Genomic DNA, 24,257 nt, shown 5'->3' with positions numbered 1-24,257 from the left:
ATCGGAATCTTTGCATATCCCTATATGTAATCTTACTAATGACGAAGATATGAACAAAATATCTATCACGTGTTGAGGATTTATAAAGGCATAAATTTTGTATATTTTCTTAGTAGTTTGATTCAAAGTATTTTATATACTTCAGTAGTTCACAATTTACATATTAAATAGCAAACTGCAACAAGAATCTCAAAAAAACTGTGTACACATAATTTATTTATATAATAGTTTATTATATTTTCATTTGTTATGCCTAAGCATTCCTATAATTAAAGACATTGTCATCCAAAAAATTGTTTTTTTATAATATATACATATATATATATATGTGAGAGAGATGGATAGTGGAAATTTTAATTAGATTGTTTTGAATTTCAATAAATTTAATAAAATTTTACATGGGGCATTCAATAAGGAGAATCAAAGCGACAATTAACCACGGAGCAACAATTCACCCAAGATGCTTCTGTGTCATGCTCTCATTAAATAAATGGAAATCTCTCATTGCACAATGCCTAGGAGTCTAAATTAAATACCTATAACATTATATAGATAGATGCCTCATTACCCTACCGAACAAAAACTCATTACCCTACCGGTATGTTCTTGCACAGATCACTCCCCTCGACTCCAGATCAAATGCCTCATTTCATCCGATCATCATATCGAATCAGCTCTGTCAAGGTTAACCTGGAATAATTCTTCCTTAATTGTCCAGAAAGATGAATCACTTGTAGGACTCGGCATAGTTAAGGGAAGGTTGAAGACTGGCTGAAAAGGGGTCTTTAATCCATAGAAGAAGCCGAAGGTGCGTGCGAGCTGCAATAGCTAACGGCTACCAATGTTAGCCTTCTGACGGTCTAAGATGATGTTTAAGATCTTCCCGGGAACAAAGATTCTCTTCTTGATGGGATTCCCATCAAGATATTTGAGCAGCTTCTCGTCTTGAGAAGCTAGTATGAAGGCGTCTTCCTCAGAACACCCTTCTTCCACTTGGATTGTGCCCCTCGTCCTCCCATTAATTTGGACAGGCAAGGTGATTGTCGAGTCCTTTAAATAGACTGGATTAGCCTGCAATTTAAAAAATATCAAGGGAAGGAGATGCCAAGTTCAACGTCACAAGTTAATCCCGAAAAATGGAGAATCTAAATCTCACTAAGATATAATAAATACTATTCTCCCCTCTTGTCGTCACTTTGGAAAATGGGCATTGTTTTGAAAAGCAAACTGGACCAGCCTGGTGGATTAGTCCATTCATGGACGGACGGACTAGTCTGCCTGGCCAGCTTGTTCTCAGAAATGAATCATCTAAATCGGCTAGTTATGACCGAAAGAAAACCAGCCAGCAAAGACGGATTCTCCCAGAGATCCCAACAATTCTCTTTTTGCAAAATTTGTTTGGTTTGGCCTATGAACTCATGACGTTACCTGTCCAATGTCCAATCCAGCTTTTAAAACTATTGCAGGAAGTAGCAATGATATGTACACTCTGACACTTAGATAGAGCAAAGAGAGTTCAGCCATGCTGAATTCGCCCATAAAGAGAGAGGAAAAAGAAAACCTTACCTCAGGGAATAACTCGTAGGCTAAGGATCCTGAATGTCCAAGGCGGCACCAGAGCTCCTCGGCCATATGAGGAGCATAGGGTGCAAGCAACAGAACAAAAGCTTCTATGATGGATTTTGGATGTTTTTCCCACTGCCAATTAAAAAGAAGAATGCTAATGATTTTCACCAGAAGACAAAATAAAATAACATAGAAACCAAACCCTCATTTGGTTTCCCCTCTTAGAGATCCAAACTAGAGAAGAACCTTGTATGCTGCATTTATGAACTCCATCATAGCTGAAATTCCGGTGTTGAACCGCGTGCCTTCAATCTCCTCTGTCACCTGAATATGTGTTGTCAGTACGTAAACTTTTCCTATATGGAGAATTCGGTCAAAGAATTATCAAAATTCTAGTCATATGAGAGGATTCTCAACTGAATTTTGGGCATCTTCAGATCATAGAGAAACGTCTTTGCCAGGAATAGTGCAATGAAACACGAGATGTTCCAAAAGAAATAAAGCATCACTAAAAACCATAGTTTGAATAACAGCCGATCAGACCTATCCAAGCAGGGCCTATCCTTGTAGCTGGTTTAGATATTGGAAAAGTGAGATCTGCAAATAAAAACATTTATCCAGCCTATACTCGCACTGAACCATTGAAACCTTGGTTTAAACAGGTTCCCTTTCCATTAAATGCATTATACCTCTAATTTATTTATAGTTTTTCTTTTGCAATCTAATTGGTCAATTAAACTTTTGGCTGAACCAGAAAAGTCCACAATTCCACCAATTCCATGTGCCATAAAGTAGTGGAAACTAAACTGTGCTATAATGAAACTTCTCTTAGATATTAAGACCTCAACAAAAAGTTTCATCTCTGACAGAACCAAGCTTCATGACCTCAAAACTTTGAACCACAGGTCGTGTTGAACAACCGGAGAAGAGGTTTAAGAAAAATATAAATCGTGAGAAATTGAGGAAAACCTTAGAGATGCATCTATGGAGCGCCCGGAGTTGTTCCAAAGAAGGTTCTTCATCTGTCACAACTGTTCCAGCTCTGGACAAACCGTCAGGAAGAGGTGAACCAACAATCAATCTCCATGTTCTCCCCAAGAAGCGATGGACGCCTTCAATTCCACTTGTACTCCAAGTTTTTGAGTCTCTGTAATTTGAAGTTAGGTAGAAGAACACCAACTTAGGTAGAAAATGAATTATTTATCTCCTCTTACAAATGGTTTGTGGAACTTATATGAATGGCCACTTGAACACCAAACGCTTGCAAGCTTTTTAGTTTTGGCCTGTTGAACTATGCAGTTTCTACCCCTAAAGTATGAGAGAGGTCAATTTGGCCCCAGCAGCTATCAATCTCATCATGAGAATGCTGCTTGAGCCAAATACTTCACATTGACTCAAAACAAAACAAGCGTTTACCATAAGTGGGCTTTAAATTTCCGTCATACAGTTTAAGGGGCAAAATGTATTTTGCTAGTATAAAAACAAAACAAGGAATTCTACCTGAAAGGTCCCATGAACATTTCATATAAGCGGAGAGAATCTGCGCCATACTCCAAAACTACGTCATCAGGGTTGACGACATTGCCCCTGCTCTTACTCATTTTGTAAGCCCGACCCACAAGACGAACATCGGGATTTTCTTTCAGCACAAAAGAATCCCCAGATTTGAGAACCTGAAAAAAGAGGAAATTAGTAAAGAAATTTAGAAACCCCTTTTGCCAACATCTAGAATTTGTGAGTAAATTAGCTTACTTTATCATCAGGAATTATTTCTTGACTGTACTCCCCCAATGTATCTATAGCGTCAGCGGATACATAATTTCCATCAGAGTCTTTGTAAGCTGTGTATTGAACCTGCCCACAAATACTTAGTTGGAGGACATTACAAACATCGAAATTTCATGAGAATTGGAACTTACTTCTCCAAGGATGATCCCCTGGTTTATAACACACTTGAAAGGTTCTTTCGTTGAGACAACTCCAATATCGTAAAGAACCTAAAACAGATATTATCAGTACATATTTCACGACCAAATTTAAGAAAAGAATGAAAATACAGGTAATTTTTATCCCTGTGCCAATATTAAAAATTTTCATATTGTAAGCTCCAATCTCTATAAAAGTCAAACCCATATATATGAAATTAATGTCCAATATGAACATGAAAAACCCACAAGACCTGTAAGCAAGAGAATCAAAAGATGAAAAGGTAAAAGCACCGGCAAGTGGACAAAGGGAAAACTGACGAAACTTATCGCTACAGCACAGATTATTGGTGGCCAAGACGAAATCATCAGATATGGACAGATCAGCTCAACAAGGTGAGTTGGGACCCAGGGCTTGTCCTGTCTAAAAGGAAGGCCTAGAAAAGACTGGGACACCAGTTGAAACAACTAAGGCCAGTCAACTAACTGGAAACATGTTTCTCAGCTTGGAAATTGTTGACAAAAGCTATCCTTAAAATTTTAATTACTGTTACCAAATGAAGCCAAAACCGTGACTGCAACATTATGAACCATTGCATTTGGTCTACACTATTTCAAGTAAAACTTAAATCTCAAACCTTAATTACAACTATTTCAAGTTCTCTCCCTCTAGTCCAGGTCCTTTAATTATAAGATAGAAAAAATAAACTTCAATCTCGAACCTTGTGCCAGAACCGAGCATACAACAAATGAAGGACAGCGTGTTCTGCACCACCCACATACACATCAACTGGGCCCCAGTAACTGCAAGTGAAAAGAAAAAGGATAGAAATTTTCAAATTCTTTGCACTCTAGCCACTTAGAAAATTAAAAATAACAAAAAAAAAAAGTGTATCTGCTTTCTAGCAAGAGCTCATCTTACGCTTCTTTGTCCTTATTGACCAACTCTTTGGGATTTCTTGAGTCCATAAATCTCAGATAATACCTGATGCAGATGGCAGGCAGAAAACCATGAAATGTCATGGAATTTCAGGATGTTCTATTTGTCAATTGACGGAGAAAATATAAAGCTACGATAGCAAGGATGCAAAAATTATTGCATTGGAGCTGCAGAACCCCCAGCAAGTTTTAATGCATTTTCAAAACAGAATCAAGACAATGGTTTCAATTAATTTTATGAGATTCGTCTTTTTTTTTTTTTAAGGCCGTTCTGGGATGAAAATTAGAACTCAGCAAATACAAAGATTCTAGTCAGTGATATGGAGATTCAGCTTGCCAAAAAAAAAAAACATAGAGTGCCTACCAGCAAGAGCCTGCCCACTGAGGCATGGTGCTCGTTTCTCTTTTAGCGGGTTTTCCTGATGATTGGTCAGTTGTTCTAACCTGAAAACAAAATTAAATGCCGTATGAAATAAATTCACTAGACACTACCATTTTGACCAGGCAGGAGTAAGCAAAACCGAGGAAATCTTCACTAGAAGAAAAAGAATGTAAAAGCAAAGGAACAGAATAAGAATGGTATCAGTAATACTATTTCATACCCAGGACTCTGCCTTTGACAAGGGTGGTTCCCCCGTCCCAGTGGGTGTAAAATCATCCAATTCAGGAAGAGTAAGGGGCAGTTCGTTCTCATGGATGGGGACACTTTCACCAGTCTCGTCCAAGAAAACAATGGGGATTGGTTCACCCCAGTAACGTTGCCTAGCAAAAAGCCAGTCCCGGAGCTTGTAATTCACCTGCAAACAGAGAAGCAGATGGAACAGAATCAAATCACATCACTCCACATGGAAGAACATTAAATCAACCTGAGAAAGGACCCAAAAGAAAAAAGGCACCTTCTTCTTCCCATTTCCAGACTTCTCGGCCCACTCGGTGACTCTCACAGCAGCCTTACTGCTAAGCATGCCACTGATGTCAAGCCCTGCTGCTGGATTTGATGAATTGACCATTTTGCCCTCACCAACGTAAGCCGTCTTCAGATCATCTATATTTCCATCACTTGGATTCACGACCAGATGGATGGGAATGTCATACTTCGAAGCGAATTCATGATCACGTGTATCATGTGCTGGTACAGCCATGATTGCTCCGGTTCCATAACTGTAATAAAATAAAAGAGAAATACTGTGAATATATCATATAATATATAGCTCTTCCAATATACAAAGTTGAATGAAGCAATATCACTTGCTTGTAAATTGTTTGTCAAAAAGGAAACTTAAACTCTTCAATAGAGGCATGAGATCATCCCTTCAATAATTCAACGGTAGACTAAATTTAAGCTCCTCATTTCATCACACTAAGCTGTGCAGAGTTAGGATGCCACATGTAGTGTGGAGGGAACTTCACTCGCACTGGATACATCTACCCTTCGCACAGTTAGGGACCATTTCATCAGCATTAAGGGCTCTTAGATGTCCAACACAAATGAACGCAAAAATGAAAATTAGAGACCTATCACCAGCAGCTGATCCACCTCTGTCCTGTTTGTAAGGTTGGGTTAACTGTCCCAAATGCACTCAGTCCCAGCTAATTTTGGTTGCATTTTATCTATATTTACTTCAGGAGGTTGTTGTATCCATTACAATAATTGATCATACAGACTAACAATCATGACTAATAGGTGCAAAAATTAGTAAATAGAAGGAAAATGACGGAATCTCTGAAGTGAGATCAACCTGTTTAAAGGAAAGATTCCCCCCAAAGAAAACAGGTTTTAAAAATTGATCCATTTTGATATGTTTGGGGTGCTCAGGGAAATATGAGAAAATTGACAGGATCCAGCCGTACAGTTGATATCAGCTTTAGTGGAGCAAACCCAGTCAAGGCAGCAGCCTTCTATACTGTGTGACCTGTCCCTTTTTTTTATTTTTGGCTCAATAGGTAATGATATACTGTGTGACCTGCCACATCCCTATTGTGAAAATATTTGACATTAATGAGAAGCATAAGTCATTTGAGAGAAATTTAAATGGAATTTTCTAGCTGGCAACAAATGGTTTCTGTTGAGCTAGCTTTCTTGCAAATAACATAAGGAAAATGAGGGAAATGTTTCTTGCAAAATTGATTAAGCCAAACAGATAGCCAGCAAAGGAAAATAGGTGTGTCCACTATTAAAAGTTGTAGAAGTGTGATTTAGCGTATGGATCTGTACTGAACCTTGAAGAGCTCTATGCAAATACTGGAAACAACTCACCTTCCCAAGACATAATCAGCTACCCATACAGGGATTGCCTTGCCAGTGGCAGGGTTCCTTGCATGACTGCCGCTAAACACCCCCGTCTTCTCCTTCTGAAGTTCGGTCCTCTCAAGGTCACTCTTTCTAACAGCTAGGTCCTTGTATTCCTCCACCTGATGTCCAATGAAATACACCATAAGCATTTAAATTTCCCACTATTTGGAAACTGAAAGACTTAAAATAAGAAATGGACGTACAGATTGCCTTTGAGATTCAGAGACAAATAGTGACAACAAGGGATGCTCCGGGGCGACAACTAGATAACTGCATGAAAACGTGGAAGAAAACATAATTAGTGCACAATCATCAGCATGCCAGTTCATCCTTTTGATTTTACTTTCTTTCTTCTTTAGATATTAAGGAAGGAAAAAAGGAAAACTTTGATTACGTTGCTCCAAAGATTGTGTCGGGCCTAGTAGTATATACAGTAAGCTTTAGATCTTTCTCTAGGCCCTCATTATCAAGAATGCAGAAATTCAGCTCCGCTCCTTCTGATCTCCCAATCCAGTTTCTCTGCATTTCTTTAATGCTTTCTGGCCAGTCGAGGTCATCTAAATCTTCGAGAAGACGATCGGCGTATTCAGTTATCTTGAGCATCCATTGCCGCATTGGCTGCTCGTAATAAACAACGACACTGTAAAATTATAGAACCATTCAAAAAACTATACGAGTAAGAGGCCTAAAAGGAAATCAGTACTAGGAATTCTCTTCAGTCTGGTACGTAAGAGTAACAATACTGCTTCACCTTTCTTATAACAGGATGCCCTCCTCGCTCACTAACACCGTCTATTACTTCCTCATTCGCAAGTACTGTGCCAAGAGCAGGACACCAGTTTACAGGTACTTCAGCCTGAAGTTTCAATTGATAACCATCAGAAAATGAAAAATAGAAGTGCAGAAAGTTTTTGTTCGGTATTAAACAGTATTCAGTACTTAAAAATGGAAGTGTATAATTTTTTTCTCATGAAATAGCATCAAAGTTATCTTTTCTTACAATTCTTTTAGTAAACAAAGACAAATTTTCTGCTTTGAATTGGATGGGAATCCAACGTCTATTGTGAAAGTTCTTGAGGATCAAACACAATCAGAGAAGAGCAACGTAGTTCAGGAACCTGATAAGCCAATCCTCTCTTGAACAACTGAAGAAAAATCCACTGGGTCCACTTGTAATATTCAGGCTCAATAGTAGAAATTTCACGATCCCAATCATACGAAAAACCTAGTGATTGAAGCTGCAAAACAAATTAGATCAGACAGACTCCACCAGATCCAAACCAAACTCTGTACTCATCCGAATCCATTACTAAAATCTTCTGAAAAAAATAGTGTCACAGCATCTCTCGTCATAAAATAATCATTTGTATGAATTTCCAATCTTTTCCATTATCTACAGGCTCACCTCACAGGAAAATATAAAAATAGAAGTTGTTTCAAGTCTGATGATCTCTGATACTTAAGAGTCATCTTTACCGACATCGTCCTTTACATTCAGGTAATTTGTATTGAGATTGTAGATTTAAGGAATTTGAATCTCATTAATCAATAAGACAATCCACTCTAACTGAATTGCACTTGGGCACGGATATGTGAAATAAAAATCCCATTCTTAATTATAAGGGCTGAAAGTGAGCAAGCAGCAGATGCAGTACGTGGGAAGTCAAGACACATTAAATGGCCATGTGGTAACACTTGACAAGAGAATGAAAAGATTGAAATTATGCCTTCAGTAGTCTCAGTAGGAACACCTACTACTACTAGGACTAAAATAGGGAAATAGATCACCTGAGAGCGAAATCGATTGATATTCCTCAAAGTAGTGATTTTGGGGTGAGTTCCTGTCTGTGAATGAAGATTGAGGTACAAAAGGTTGATAAGAATACCCAAAGATTGAGGTTCAAACTCTTAATAAGGATACCCATCATAAGATCCTTCTACAGATCAGACAAGAAGTGAACCTCAATGGCATATTGTTCTGCAGGCAAACCGAATGCATCCCATCCCATAGGGTGCAAGACATTGTAGCCTTGCATACGCTTGAATCGAGCGAGAATATCAGTGGCAGTGTAACCCAGTGGATGACCGACATGTAACCCAGATCCACTGATCATTTTTCAGAGAACAACAAAGAGACGTCAATCACCAGGAGCCAAACGCAAAACCGCTTTTACGAATAAAATATTCTGATAAGTTCAGATTCCAGATAATCCGATGTAAGGAAAATATCTGGTCAAAAATGCTGCAGCACTCCAAGGTACTAGCCTATATGCTTACTAAGCAGACCGATTACTGAGACAATATATCATTTTGTCATGTAAAATTGGGATATCCAAGTTCAAGTTGCTAACACTATTATTCCAGTCCTCCTCATGAGCATCACCATGACACTCATAATTGTCAAGAATGCAATATTGCAACGAAATTGAGCAAAATGCAAGACTGGACCCATGTTAATGCAAGATTCATAAATGGGAATTAAAGACAATGCAAGAGAAGGTCATTCTCAGATGAACCAATCTGCCAATAGCAATAGTCATGAGCGCAGCCAAAAACCCAACGCTGCAACAATCAGAGGCACAATCAGACAGACAAGACAGACGGACGGACAAAGAGAAACAGACCTGGGGTAAGGGAACATGTCAAGAACATAGAACTTTGGCTTGGCGGGGTCGATTTCATCAGGGGTCCGGAAGGTCTTGTTGTCCTGCCAATAGCGCTGCCACTTTGGCTCAATTTCATGAAAAGGGTAGGCCCTCTTAACCACAACCGCCGCGGCCGCCTCCTTCTGATTCTGCTGCTCTTTCACTTGCCCCCTCGCTCTCCTGATGACTCTCCCCCTCCTCCCGTCATTACTGCTCGTCCTCAAGGCAACCCCACATAATCGGGCACCCAAAAATTCCTTCTTGACAGTGAACGGCTTCGCGGGCCCGAGTGCTCGAGTTTTTGTCGAAAGGTTAAGATGAGAATGGCAGAGAAATGGAGTGGGTGGTGGAATCAGTTGGTTGTGTATATGTTGCGCTTGCATCGCTAAAGGAAGAGAGCAAAGATGAGACTGTCGAGGGTAGTGGCCGAGGATTTGCAAGGAATCAGATAATGTCCGGAGCTCAACTCAGCTCAGCTACTTTTGTTGTTTGGCGGTTTTTTTTTTCTTTTAATAAAGTGGTGGGAAGCAATAATAACATTGTGTCAGGCTCTTGCGTTCAACCACAAATATACCAGAGGAATTAACTAAGCGGCTCAAGTACCGACTCGATTAGCGTAATATCATCAAGGGTCTAATATAATTTACAGAAGCAGAAAATGATCCCAAGTTCAAGCCAAGGAGTTCACCTTAGCATATGTCTCGGGATTCGAATTCGAGACCTGAAAATTTCCCAACTTTATGAGAGAGAGCTTGGGACCACAATGCCATCACCCCTAATGGTGTTGGCACTAGTTCGGTTCTTCTCTCCTCCCTAATTACAAGCGTGACTAAAAAAAAATTATATATTTATTAAAAAAATTGAACTTTAGTGTTTTTTTATATATTTGTTAAAAATTAAAATAGGTACATTCAAAATTATTTTATTTTGATGTTATTTATTTTCTGTTAAATATTTTAGTTTCTTTTTAATTTTTTTCATTTTCCCCGTTAAATTATTTATTTTTGTGTTACCTTCATGTTATAAATAAATAACATCTGAATGGAAATTTTTCATTCCAATGACGAACCCTCGAGTACTATTTTATCTTTTCTAGGCGTGTTGTACTCCAATTCATTTGTGTTGTATTATAATTCCCAGATTCTTCAGATAGTCGACTGCATGTGTTTACTATCGATTGCATCATGTTGCTTTATACGCAATGCAGCTGACAATTCGCACACGCAGTCAACTATCTGAAGAGTTTGTGAAATGAAGTATTTAGAGTACGACACATCCATAAAAGATTTTAAAAAATTACTAAAGTGAAAATTTTCAAACATCTGACGAGATATTTAAAGGAATGGAAAGCGATTTTTCACTTTTCTAAGTTTTTAATTTGTTTTTCTTTTGGTAGATAAATTTTTAAATTTTTTATATTTCATGAAAATTCAAACTAGAAATAGCATTTAAGTAATTTAAAATTAGGCAGTTAATTAGTTAAAGAAAAAATTTATAGGAAGAGGAAATAAATGATAAAGATGAAAAAATATTTTGTGATGGGAAGATAGCACCAATAAATTAAAAATGATTTATTTCATTAAGTCAAAAAAAATTTATTTACTCATTAAATGATTTTTGACTCTATAATTAAGTAGATAAGACTATTATCTTTCATCTTTCCTATTCTCTTTTATTCATTTTCTCATATAATTAACTAGTAACGAATTTTTCAACATTTATTTAATTAAGTTGTAATAAAAACAGCTTGTGTCTACTTCATTATGTTAATCTTATTTGGGGGGATCAGTCTTGAAAATTCTATATTATTTGAGATCCTAGTTATTATGGCTTCGTTTGGTTTCAGAAAATTTGTTAACTTTACTCCACTTAATTACACTTATTTTCAATTCAACAATACAATTATCACATTTTCATTTTTCTTCAATTTTTTAACCATTCAATTCAATTTTTCATACTAAATTATCTCAATTATTTATTACTTTTTGTACAATTGAACAACACAATCATTACTTTCTCTCAACTATTCATTACTTTTTCACATTTTTTTTTATAATTCAAAAACACAATCATTACAAATCAATTAAAACAAAAACTCAACTCTAAAATCAAACACAACCTATATAACGACTGCAAAACTTTCTTTCTTTCAACTTTACCCCCAATTAAATGTTATATTTCTTTTTGAAACATCAAGGAAAAAATAATGCAAAAAGGTATATTGAGATCTCACAAGAGAAAGGGGACAGTGCTAGCTCCTACTCTGGACACCACCGCCTCATGTGAGGTCACATGCAACCTTGACTAGGTAGTGGTGGTCAAGATTGAAACTATCACCACCGGGATCGGTGGGGACTTCGTCTCTAGTTGCTACCATTTGATGAGGTCATCTCCAGCGTATCGATGCCTGTGAGATAAATGAGAGCATTTCGCAATTATTAAAACTTCAAGGGCACTACTACAAATATAAAGAATATTTGGGTAACTGAACGATTAAAAAAAAAAGTAGGTCTAATTACTGGCTTTTTTTCACTTAACTTATTAAAAATTTCAGGGTTAAACAAAAAAAGCTAATTCAAATTATGTGTTGTAATAAAAAAGATGGTATAGTATAGTCCGCACAACCCAGTTTGGTAAGCAAGATATTTCAAATTCGATATTTAGTGTGACTATTTATGCCTTTTTTTAGTTATTTATCATTGTATTAAGCTCATGATCTTCTTTGTAATCGGAATATATATATATATATATATATATATGTTGCAAATTTAACTTCAGTACTTGATTTGAATAATCAGACCCATGCTAAGTTCGTATGTTTGGGCTGAGCCCCAACAAAGGTTTAAGGCCATGCTTCCTTTTATCTACTGAAGCCCAGCCCAAATTATGGATGGGGCTGTTTGGACGTTCGAGCAGGACAGCTGTCTGTCTGGACGTCACTTTGTCTTCTTCAGCCTTAGCCTACCGTCTCGTCTGTGTCTCCCTCCCTGACCTCTGTGCCAGCCATCGCCCTTCCGTCGCTCGTCCGCGGCTCAGCCTCTCTGCGTCACTTTCTCCCCTACCCCTTGACCTCCGTAACTCGGCGTGCCCTCCCTCTCTGGGGCTGATTGGGCTCCGGCAGCTCCCTCTGGTTGCGATTCGAAGTCCTCTCCGGTCACCAATTATCATTGTAATACTAAACTCTATCATCATATTGCAATTTCTTGCTTTTCTGTTCAGCTCTTGCAGTCCTGCCATTCTGGTGGTGAACCTTCTGTTTACATCTTAGCAAAATCGTTCTCCAATGGAGACCCCTAATTTTCTGTTTCCAGATCGATCTGCGGTTGGTTTTTCTAATACCGATTGACTGATCGCCTCTCTCTCGGTCGCTGGCTTTTGGTTTGAAGGTGGGTAATGGCGTCAGGGTGGGGAATAACAGGGAACAAGGGGAGGTGCTACGACTTCTGGATGGATTTCAGCGAGTGCATGTCTCGTTGTAGGGAGCCCAAGGACTGCGCCCTCCTCCGCGAAGACTACCTCGAGTGCCTCCACCACTCCAAGGAGGTCCCTCTCTCTCTCTCTCTCTCTCTCTCTCTCTCTCTCTCTCTCTATGTGCTTCGATTTCATTTTGTGTCTGCTTTATTTTTCTCAGGAACCCTAATTGCAGTAGTTCGATAGCCACCACTAGTTCTGATTTTACGTGCTAATTCGGTCTCAGTACTAACAATCCACTGTTAGTTCTTGCGTTTCTGCTAGCCCTTAAGTGGGAATTTTAGCTGCGGAAGGGTGATTGCTGCTGATGTTCCATTTATAGCTCTGATAATAATGTATTCGGTTGTGAATTGTTTCCAAGCAGTATTGTGATTAAGATATCAGTGTCTATAGTTCTAAGTACTTGGAAGATGCATAATCTAATAAAAGCACTGAATTGTTGTGTTCTTATAATGTATAGCATGGACTGTTTATTATTGTGATCTTCGTTAGTACTACAGCATAATTCTACAATGTGTGTTCAATTTCAAATAAGTGACTTGGATTTGCAGTCAACTCGTGCAACCTAATGAGCCAGAGATTTTCCTTTTAGTGATCCGGCTAGTTTAATCATAAAAAACACAGGAGGAAAGTTTCTAGTGGAAATTATTAAATAAAGAGTATATGCACTCCTAATGGCATAGTTTAGGTGGATCAGCTATGCTGGACAATTACATGATGTCTAGTTGACCAAAAGATGAAGGTGATAATGCCCATTAAATTTAGGCAAAATTTTAAAGTGTAGTAGAGAATGGCGGTATACTTCCCGATAGCTGCATATATGTTCTTTTAGAACGTCTTCTACATTTGCTATGACTGTTAAGGTTTGTCGTTAGTCAAAGAACTCATAAGAGTTGGCCGTATGGATGTCTAGATTGGCATGAATTCGAATAAGCTTGCTCTAGCCATGATCTTGGGTCCAACTTTTATATGAGTTAGACCACTGCCCCCTTAATGATTTTTTTTTTTTCGCTGAGTAAAAGGAAGTTAGACCATTGCACCTTTAGTGATTTTTTAAGCTAGGGATGAAACAAATATTCGTCATCTGGAAATCTTAAAACTTTTCTCCATTTAAAACTTTTCTCCATTTCCTGATTTTCTAGCCAGAGAAATAGCAGAACCATAATTGGGATTTGAGAGTAGCGATGGTTAGATTGCATAGAGATCTAATTATTTGGTATTAGGCAAGTTTTTATATTGGCTTTGTCTAATTATACTTAATACGATAGAGCTATCCACCGCTCTATCATCTATATAATGTTGGGTAACCTCAAGGCATGTATAGTAGCATCTGCCAGTAGTTGTCCATATTTTACGTTCCTCTTTTACCAGTCAACAGAATCAGTAGGACAAATATATTCCAGGTTAATTTCTTTATTCTCCATTCATGACATGATATAATTATTGAAGAGAAAGTTTTCTTGTTTAATAAAGCATGTAAGAATTGAGTTTGTACAAGTTTATCCTCCTTGGCAAGTATACTCTGGGTTAGAGGATCATCTTGCTTTTGGCTGAAGGGTGTGTTATGATCTTATATGGACAATACAACTTTTGCGTATAAACTTTAGGGAAAAGGAGATGGTCCTTAATCACCTACCATTGCGGTAAATTTTATCCCTGTCCAACTTCAATTACATTCTTTGCAAATTGTTGTTTCTGATTCAGTTCCAACGAAGAAACCGGATTTACAAGGAAGAGCAGCGAAAGCTCAGGGCAGCTAAACAGAAGGCTGGAGGTGGAGATGGTGGTGAAACGCATCATCATTAGCCCGCAGCTTTATCAATCTCAGTGAGATCTTCAAATAAGGTGTACGAGGATATCCTGTTGCTTGTGATGTTCATTTTGACATTCACGAAAGAGTCGTGCTTTTATGGAGCATTTTCTTTTATCGATCTTTGGAATGAGCAAGACATTCAGCTTTGTAACATTCAGTTTTGTCTTCCTACAAGTGATGATTGGATGTGGTTCTGATCTTGGCTCCAACATCCCAAATAAGGAGCCGTTCTTGGCGTACAAGTTTAATGCCTTTGTCCTCAAATTAGAAGAAAAACTCAGAAAGAAAAGAGGTTCTGCAGTTTCTGCATGGTAATCTTTTTCCTACTCCGATCAGCTGAACTCCTATTTATCCAAGTATCCTGTCCTACGAACTGAGGTTGTATTGCACTTGCATTTATCCAAGACTCTGGGGGAGGGTTAGTGTAATTAGTTTGTCAATGCCTTGGTCCCTGTCTCCTTTAATGCAGTCTTCCAAAACTTGGGCAGTCTTTCTTTCCCGATTTTCGAGCTTGAATAACTACCAAGGAAGAAATAAAAAACCAACCCTGCTTACTGATTTCTTTTCAATCTTCAGTGAAGGTACAACTCAGTTAAGCCAGTAGAAAGATTTTCAACTTTAAGCTTCTGTTGTGGACGGCTTGAACTTGGCTTCAAGTACTGAGATTCATTCTTGGTCGATCTAACTTGTATCTGCAACTCCTGTATCTGCAACTCCGGACAGGAGTACTCATGGCATCGATTTGGTCTGCAAGTAGAAAGATAATCTCGATTACACAGATGGGATACCTTAGTTCCAGTTCCCATGCTTTTGGAACTTCAAATACCATAATTTCCAAGAATCGATAGTCTATTTACCACAAATGGTTGCAAGTTCGTTTGAGAATCTTTGCGACAAATGGTTCGAGAATCTTTACAACAAATGGTGGTAAGTTCCAAAACTGTGGCCTAGCCAGGGCAACCATATTATTTCGGAGCTCCTTGGGAGTGATCACTGAGCAACAAGTCTACTTCTTGGCCACTTGCCGTTCCATGAGCTTAGGAAGCAGAACGGGGACAGAGATACAAGTCGCTATGATTAGGCAATGGGGCCCTGACAAGACAAAGCAATGGCAATCTAATGCAGTGAAGCCCCACCCCCTTATCGGAAGAGGCCCACGTCCATTACTTGAGAGACGAGCAATCTGCTCATTCGGCCGTGTGTTGACGCTACCTTGGCGGGATCAGATTCCTCGTGCTCACTATCGCCGACTAGGAGTGCAACTTTCCCCTATTCCAAGTTATATTTCTCCATGTGTTAAGCAATAATGTATGTTGGCATGTAGGGCCGGCAGTATTTGACACGACACTGTAACACGACATGGATACGATACGGAGTTAAACGGGTTCGGGTTGAGGTTTTTTTATATTCAGTCTAAACAGGTTTAACTCGTTTAGACACGGTTAATAAATGTGTCTTAACAGGTTGAATCCGTATAATTCGATTATACACGATTAAACCTATTTATTTAGACGTGCTTAATCGTATAACCTGTTAATCCGTTTATCTAATTAAATTTACCAAAATACCCGTCTACTAACCCTAATTTTGAAATTTCCTCTTCCTGAAAACCTGTTCACCAAATTCATTCAACTTCAAACTTCCAATTCCAGTCTTCCAGATCCCAAATTTCCGTTCTGCCTCCACCTAAGTCACGAAGCCTCCACGGTCCTAAATCCTTCCGCCATTCCGCTCAACCTCGACCCCGGCTCAACCCTGCGACCCTCGACTCAAGCCCTCTCTCCGACCTCAGACAAAGCGACATCACCTCGGTCCTCGACCTCAGACGAAGTCAACCTCGACCCCGCGACCTCGGCCCTACGAGTGGGTGTCCTCATGCACCGGTTTCCTTTTCAATTTGAGAAATGTTTGTTGTCTCCGTCCGTCCTTATTGGAGCAAGATCAAACCATGCTGAATAACTCGCGCTTGGAATTCCCATTTATTGGCTTTGCTCTTTTCTTCTTGCTGCTTTCGATAGATCGCTCTTACCTGTTAGAGATTTAATTTCTTGCCTTCTTTTTTGTCACGTTCTCTAGTTATCATTTTCCTTGATACCAATAGGACAATTGAGCATCTCTAATAATTTAAAATTCCGATTTAGGTATTGTCTTCGATGTCATCGCTCTACATTACCTAAAAAAACAACAATATATTAGTGAAAACAAGAATTTAAACAGAGATGATTCATTCTCCCTGCTCCTCAATTTTCAGCTGTTCTCGTTTTTCATGCTGGGATGATGGTCGAAAATTTCTCTCTTTGAAGCTGTACCACATGCTTTTGCCCTTCCATAATCGACAAGTATTGGCCTTTAGGCGAGAGAAAATCTTTGTCTTGTCCAGTAGATGGGGATTCTTATAATTTCCCCGTTAATGTTTGATTAAATTTTTTACTCTTGATGCTTCCTGGTGGCGGTTTGGCTGATTGTGGTTTAAGGCTTCCTTTCGGTATGCGTTGCGAACACTTTTATTTGCGTGTTCTTTCATTTTGGAAGCGCAGTAATATGATGATGTTACAAGTTATTGTAATCTATTTTAAGACTAGACTTATATCTCACGATCTTTCTACTTCCTAGATTATGGTCCATTTCTATGAATATCCTTGAAGCAAGTTTACTTGCTTTCTCATATCTGCGTCACTCATGGTTAACTTTTTAGAAATTTCTGTTGGGAATAAACGGGTCGTAATCGTGTTAATGTGTCGAATAAACGTGTCGAATAAACGGGTCATGTTACCGTGTCCGGGTAATCGGGTTGATCGAATAAACGGGTCATGTTTACGTATCCGAGTAACCAGATTGATTGGATAAATGGATCGTGTTAACGTGTCTGGGTAACCGGTTATAATCGTGTCGTGTATGGACACGTGTACCTATTATGACACGTTTCGATAAACAGGTTTAAACGTGTCATGTCTGGGTTGACACGGATATAAACAGGTCGTGTTCATGTTTCCAAAACCTGACCCGTTTAATAATTGTGTCCTGTATGGGTTACGACTTTAATGACACGAACCCGTTTAGACACGAGCTCGTTTAGACGCGACACGATTTGCCACCCCTAGGCATGACTTTGTTTTCTTGAGAGGGTAAGTACCCCGTCTCTACTTTCGAGAGGTGGTTGTCCCTTAGTGTAAAGTTATAATATCAAAAAGAAAAAGGAGAAGAACAAATGTGGATCGATTTAAGCGGTTCGATACTTGTTCCCTTTAATTAAGGTCTAGAGTTCGAGTCTTGTGAATGAAGAAAATTCATACTATGAGAATTTTACCTGAGAATTTTACCCCTTAGTGGACCGATTCGGCTTGACTAGATTAGTCGGGACCCAATTAAGTTTTCGGATATCAGAGTTCACATTGAAAACAGGGTAGAGGAAGAAAGAATACGGAATTCGAATCATGCAATGAGAGACCCCATTCATTTTACGAAAATCTATCACATTTGCATTTGGGTAATTTTGAGAATCCGTTGATTGACTTTTCGTTTCTTGCATTAATATACACAATATATCCTAACATTTAAGGCTACGTTTGGCCGTCGGGTTTAGGATAGGGATTAGGGTAGGATGAAATGGGATTTGAAATCCCAAAGACAATATCCTAATCAAGTGTTTGAGGCATATCAAGGTTTGGAATTGGAATATTTAAGTCAAATGACAAACATGCTCATAACTAATTATTTTTTTAAAATTTTCCTAAAATAATTACCAAAAAATAGTTGTTAAAATTGATTTCTGAAATAAAGTAAATATAATTACATTTATTTTTTAAATAAAAATGATTATGAATTTTTTTTTTAAAAAGAATCAAACAAAGGGTGCGGTGGTGGGTTGGGCCACCGCCGCCCGGAATTTCAATAAAAAAAGAAAAAGCAGCGGGGGGGGGAGAGAGAGAGAGAGAGAGAGAGAGAGAGAGAGAGAGAGAGAGAGAGAGAGAGGAGATGGGGCTGTGGTAGCTTGATGCTAGCCCCTACCACCCTAATCGAGGTCGTTGATTTTTTTTTTCAAATTTCGAGCGGTCATGCAACCACCGCACCCTCTCTCGTTGAAGTTGGCTATTGTTTCTCAATGAAATGATTTGAAATTTGAGGACTGACCACGAACATTTTCGTCCTTTTAAATATATTACAATCACAATATGCCTTTATCTCACCCTTTAATATGATAAGTTGGATAACTCACTTAATTAATTAATCCAGCCTTATCCCAAACCCAATCCTAATCCTAGAGTTTGCAAACATAGGATAAGAATTTTCAAAATCACATCCCACCTCTTATTCTGACCATCAAACACGGTCTAAAAGTTTTCTCAATTTTATCCTTGTTGAGGATTGGATTTTGGGCCCCTGATTCAGTAAGGCCCATAGGGCCCAATGGACTCAGTGAAGCCCCGCGAAGCGCAATTCCTTGATGCACGACGTGGGCTAAGGTCTCTAGAGTGAAACCCATTAGCAAAGCCCATTTGTAGGGTTTATCTTACTAATGGCAAGTCAAATAATTATGAGGTATGTTTCCTATTATGACGATATATGAGATCGAGCGATATACTTAATATCTCTCTATTGGTGGTAACACAATCTATTCTTAAACTCTATATAAATACATGATATGCACATACGTTTAGGGTTAATCGATTACTTGCACTCTTTCCCTTGTACATAAAACTCAATCTGACTTGAGCGTCGGAGAGGGAAATCAGAACACCACCTCCGACTACCCCTTGTGCAGGTGTTCGTGGTTTGTTCGTAGCTCAGGGATCGTGGATTCTTCGTCAATAGTTTGCCCGTGGATTGCTCGTGATATCGGCTCGATTTTCGTGGTCCTAACAATCCTATACTTTAAAAATTACATAAAAGTATCCAACATTTCTATTTCTTTTCAAATCTATCCTACCGTGTTCCCTTAAAAAATGGATGGAGAGGCTAACGTGGCACTAACCAAGAAAGTTAATGGGTGACAATTGGAAAGATGGGAGATAGAGGTCACTAAGCTTGTGTTTGGTTTTCGAGTTGGATCATAATCCAACTTAACTTAATTTTGTGTAATGATTGTAAGTATTGACAAATATATGGATGTGTGATAATATATATCTATGTATATATAGATGTAAAAGTAGATGAAAAATTTATTATTAAAAAGTTGATTATAAAAATGGTTATGAAAAAGTATATATGAAAAACTGTTATTAAATAAAGAAAAATACAAAACAGTAATGATTACAGTGTTGAATTTGAGAAAAAATAGAGTTATGTTGGGTAGAGTAAAATTTTTTATTTAAAAACCAAACAGAGCCTTTTTTTTTGGGAAAAGTACAAAAATTCTCTTGTGGTTTGAGGTCGGGACAAATTGTACCTTGTATTTTTATTAGGGACAAGCCTCCCTGTGGTGTACTTCGTTAAACATAGGGGGTTACGACATTAATTTTTTTTTTCATTTTCAATCGTCAATCTTTAGCCTTTTAATCATTTTGATTCTAAATCTTTTTTCTTTTATCATTCATACCCTCAACTTTTCATTTTGTCTCATTTTAATCCTATAAAAAAAATCGAAAAGGGAAAGATGGGTTGGGGTCGCCGATTGGCAGCCCCAATTCTGAATTGACCGGGGACTCTCCACCGAGGTCGGCGGCATCATCTGTGGGTGCCGGCGACCTCGGTGGAGGGGTCAAGGTCGCCGATTAGCAGCCCCAACCCCAAACTGACCGGGGACCTTCGACTCGGAGTCCATGGTCGGTTAGGGGTCCGGGTCGCCAACCGGCGACCCCGACCCCTCCATCGAGGTCGCCAATGTCCTTCGTGGGTACCGACAACTTGGGTCGGCGGCCCCGACCTCTCATTTCCTTTCAATTTTCTTTATAGGACTAAAATGAAATAAAATGGAAAGTTTAGGATAAGAATGATAAAAGAAAAAAATTTAGAACCAAAATGATTAAAAGACTAAAGATTGTTGACTGAAAATGAAAAAAAATTAACGTCGTAACTCTCTATGTCTAATGGAGTACACCATAGTGGGGCTAATTATCCCTAAAACAAACGCATGGTGCAATTTGTTCCAACCCCAAACCACAAGGGGTTTTTTTTGTACTTTTCCTTTTTGTTTTTTGGATAAGGATAAGATAACATTGCGGCGAAAAAAAAGATATAGCCGTAGCCGGATAACCCTCTATCATACAAAATGAATCAAAATCTAATTTGAGGCCATATTAGCCTAAATCATGGTCAAGGGAGTTATCAGAACGTGATATCGATGTACATATCCAATCCGAGAAAAGAAGCAGAAGATTAATTATGTCTGAGACAATACTTCTAATTTTCCAATGGGATGACAGCTATGGATAGCATGAACTAGCAAAAGGGCATCGATGTGTATCCAAAATTTCTTTCATCCATGATCAAGCACTAACGAGATAGACAACAACACAACTTTCACTTAAGCTTGTATAGGGGAGGCAACCTTAGTTGGAGAGAACCAAGAGTAGGATATGTTGGAAATTATGGCTAATGGTGAATGAGGAAATTGTTCACAAGCTAATGACTCTTGAATTTCTTGGTGGTTACAAGAGATGGATGGATTGCATTCATGATTAATCAAATTCCATTAACACATATATTGAATACGTGTGAGTTATTCTCCATAACGAGAGAATGGGAAGAGTCAAAGAAGCATTGAACCTAGCCTATAAAATCCAATAGACCTTTCAATCTGTCCACGGGACAAAAATTGATTAATTGCTTGTTTGGAAATGATGAGCTAGTGTGGAGTTTTGTCTTCATGCACAAAGATCCGAATTTCCACCCGAAACCAACAGAATTCGGTGAATTGAGGTTCGAGGGATCCAAGTCTCCCCTTTTCTCTTATGTACATTTTGAGATAATGTTCACGCTTCACTTCGAGTTCGCTGGAGCGTTGCTATTTGTGCTGCTGCTTCGCTTGTTGCCGTTTTACCCTGAGAAACGATTGTCCACTTGACCTCAAGCATCCAGGAGGGGACAATTCTGTTTCAAGGGGTTTGTGTCTAACACAGGACTAAGCTCTTTCGTATCTTTCGGTTTTGCCTTTGTTTCGGTTTGAATTTCCAAGTTCTTACACTAGTGAAATTCATTTAATTTTATAGCATTTTATTTGTCCGAATTGCTATTTGAATTATCGTTCAATTTTGTGACTTATTACGGCTAATTATAATTTTGATTACAATCTTGAAACAGACTTTGTTCTATGAACGATTCGAATGGCGTCGGGGAACGATGGAGATACGACCAACGGAAGCCAGACTACTGGCTCCGGCCCTACTCCTATCTTGCCTAACCATTTGGTTAGCCAAAACGTGGTTGCTCCTTCGATGGTCCCTGTGAACCATGTCGAGAAACCCGAGAAGTTCAATGGGTTGAACTTCAAGAGGTGGCAGCAAAAGATGCTATTCTACCTCACAACTCTGAACCTTGCAAGATTCTTAACTGAAAATGCTCCAACCCTATCTGTGGGGGGAGTTAGATGTGCAGGCTCTCAGTGCGGTTGACGCTTGGAAGCACTCCGACTTTCTTTGCCGGAATTATATCATGAACAGTCTTCATGATTCCCTGTATAGTGTCTATCAGGTGTTTAAGACGGCAAAGAAGCTATAGGAATCCTTGGACCGTAAATATAAATCAGAGGATGCCGGTGCGAAGAAATTTCTCATCAGACGATTCCTCGATTTTAAAATGGTGGATTCAAGGACCGTAATGAGTCAAGTGTAGGAATTTCAAGTGCTCTTGCATGAGATTCAGGCTGAGGGGATGGCTCTAAGTGAATCCTTCCAAGTGGCTGTTGTCATTGAAAAGCTGCCTCATGGTTGGAAGGATTTCGAGAATTATTTGAAGCATAAGCGAAAGGAAATGACAATGGAAGATCTTGTTGTCAAGTTTCGAATTGAAGAAGACAATAAAAACTCCGGAAAGGATCTCATCCTCCATGCTGCTAAGGTAAATGTCATGGAGCAAGGGCAAAGCTCCAAGAACAAAAAAGGCAAGAAAAAGCTAGGTACGAATGGAGGAATCTTCAAGCCCAAGTTTCAGGAGAAATGCTTAAACTGTGACAATAAAGGTCACAGATCTGCTGACTGCAGGCTCCCAAAGTGGAAAAAGAACCATGAAGCAAACGTGGTTAATGAAATGGCCTGAGATGTGGCAGACATCAACCTATCTGCTGTGGTTTCAAAGGTGAACCTCATTGGGTCCAACCCAAAGGAATGGTGGCTTGATACCGATGCCACTAGACATGTGTGCTCAAACAGAGACTTGTTCACTATGCTCGAACAGGTCACTGGGGAGATGATCTATATGGGAAACTTTGCCCATTCTGCTGTTGAACGTCAAGGCAAGGTGGTCTTAAAGATGACTTCAGGAAAGGAGTTGACTCTGAACAACGTATTGTACGTACTTGAGATTCGGAAGAATTTAGTTTCCGAGTCATTGCTGAACCAACATGGGTTCAGGATGGTTTTTGAGTCAGAAAAAGTTATTTTGTCCAAGTCTGGAATGTACGTAGGAAAGGGATATGTGTGTGATGGGCTTTTTAAGCTCAATGTAATGACCATAATCAATAAGAATTCTGGTTCTTCTGCGTATTTGATTGAGTCTCCTTATTTGTGGCATGGAAGACTAGGTCATATTAATTTTAATACTTTGCGTAGATTAATTAACTTGAATCACATACCCACATTTCAAATTGATTCACAGCACAAATGTGAAATTTGTGTTGAGGCAAAATTGACAAGATCACCCTTTCAAACGATTGAAAGGAACACCGAGCCATTTGATCTAATTCATAGTGCTGTATGCGATTTAAAGTTCGCAACAACAATGGGTGGTAATAATTATTTTATTACCTTTATCGATGATAGTACAAAATACTGTTATGTATATTTGTTGAAAAGCAAAGATGAGGCCATAGGGAAATTTGTTCTCTATATAAAAAAAATGAAGTTGAGAATCAACTCAACAAGAAAATCAAGAGATTGAGGAGTGACAGAGGAGGCGAATACGTAACGCATTTCGGGGAATTCTGTGCACAACACGGAATTATACACGAAGTGACTGCACCCTATTCACCTCAATCGAATGGTGTTGCTGAACGCAAAAATCGCAAGTTGAAAGACATGATGAATGCAATGATATTAAGTTCAGGATTACCTCAAAATATGTGGGGTGAAACAATATTGTCAAGCAATTACCTATTAAATAAGGTGCCCCGAAAGAAAGGAGAAAAGACACCTTATGAATTATTTAGAGGTAGGAGACCATCTTACGATCACTTGCGAGTGTGGGGGTGCTTGGCAAAAGTAGTCGTTCCGGCACCAAAGAAAGTAAAGATCGGTCCTAAGACGGTGGACTGCATCTTTATTGGCTATGCACATAACAGTAGTGCTTATCGATTTCTTGTGCATGAATCTAAGATTCCCGATATACACAGTAACACGATAATGGAATCAAGGAATGCATCTTTCTTTGAAGATGTATTTCCATGTAAATTGAATGAGGCATCGAGTTCATCGAAACGAACCTCACATACTATGAATGATGGACTTCATGAC

General features: G+C 38.7%; 3 protein-coding genes across 4 annotated transcripts; 2 read left to right on the top strand and 1 right to left on the bottom strand.

The window, feature by feature from the left end:
* Positions 1–342: 342 nt before the first annotated feature.
* LOC116204777 (leucine--tRNA ligase, chloroplastic/mitochondrial) lies at positions 343–9,858 on the bottom strand. The gene is made up of 20 exons (XM_031537060.1): positions 9,348–9,858; positions 8,685–8,829; positions 8,512–8,568; positions 7,842–7,961; positions 7,475–7,579; positions 7,118–7,341; positions 6,927–6,993; positions 6,688–6,842; positions 5,327–5,591; positions 5,033–5,227; positions 4,795–4,874; positions 4,414–4,476; positions 4,214–4,295; positions 3,486–3,563; positions 3,319–3,420; positions 3,067–3,239; positions 2,536–2,713; positions 1,813–1,890; positions 1,567–1,698; positions 343–1,071 (listed from the first exon to the last, which is right to left on the bottom strand). Exons 1-20 carry the CDS (start codon positions 9,749–9,751, stop codon positions 829–831), a joined length of 2,946 nt encoding a protein of 981 aa, XP_031392920.1. The 5' UTR covers positions 9,752–9,858; the 3' UTR covers positions 343–828.
* Positions 9,859–12,321: 2,463 nt separating this feature from the next.
* Positions 12,322–14,894, top strand: LOC116205328 (NADH dehydrogenase [ubiquinone] iron-sulfur protein 5-B). 2 transcript variants are annotated; one of them, XM_031537900.1, is made up of 3 exons: positions 12,322–12,537; positions 12,680–12,911; positions 14,544–14,894. In XM_031537900.1, exons 2-3 carry the CDS (start codon positions 12,762–12,764, stop codon positions 14,643–14,645), a joined length of 252 nt encoding a protein of 83 aa, XP_031393760.1. In that variant the 5' UTR covers positions 12,322–12,537; positions 12,680–12,761; the 3' UTR covers positions 14,646–14,894. The 2 variants fall into 2 exon arrangements, with proteins under 2 accessions (XP_031393760.1, XP_031393759.1); XM_031537899.1 differs by having other exon boundaries at positions 12,325–12,537; positions 12,755–12,911.
* LOC116205327 lies at positions 14,720–16,057 on the top strand. The gene is made up of 3 exons (XM_031537898.1): positions 14,720–14,963; positions 15,229–15,233; positions 15,376–16,057. Exons 1-3 carry the CDS (start codon positions 14,749–14,751, stop codon positions 15,498–15,500), a joined length of 345 nt encoding a protein of 114 aa, XP_031393758.1. The 5' UTR covers positions 14,720–14,748; the 3' UTR covers positions 15,501–16,057.
* The last annotated feature ends 8,200 nt before the right edge of the window (positions 16,058–24,257 follow it).

This window comes from Punica granatum, chromosome 4 (genome assembly GCF_007655135.1).
Source record: "Punica granatum isolate Tunisia-2019 chromosome 4, ASM765513v2, whole genome shotgun sequence".
Lineage (NCBI taxonomy): Eukaryota > Viridiplantae > Streptophyta > Magnoliopsida > Myrtales > Lythraceae > Punica > Punica granatum.
Note: the sequence above shows the minus strand (reverse complement) of the source record. Positions and strands in the feature narration are given on the sequence as shown.

Bases quoted from the DNA above. Each gene is read 5' to 3' on its own strand.
- LOC116205327 (XM_031537898.1), top strand. From the start codon at position 14,749: ATGGAGCATTTTCTTTTATCGATCTTTGGAATGAGCAAGACATTCAGC.
- LOC116205328 (XM_031537900.1), top strand. From the start codon at position 12,762: ATGGCGTCAGGGTGGGGAATAACAGGGAACAAGGGGAGGTGCTACGAC. The intron at 12,912-14,543 runs GTCCCTCTCTCT...TTTCTGATTCAG, and splicing joins GCCTCCACCACTCCAAGGAG to TTCCAACGAAGAAACCGGAT.
- LOC116204777 (XM_031537060.1), bottom strand. From the start codon at position 9,751: ATGCAAGCGCAACATATACACAACCAACTGATTCCACCACCCACTCCA. The intron at 4,477-4,794 runs GTAGGCACTCTA...CATCTGCATCAG, and splicing joins CAGTGGGCAGGCTCTTGCTG to GTATTATCTGAGATTTATGG. The intron at 1,891-2,535 runs GTTTTCCTCAAT...ACACATATTCAG, and splicing joins TCCATAGATGCATCTCTAAG to GTGACAGAGGAGATTGAAGG.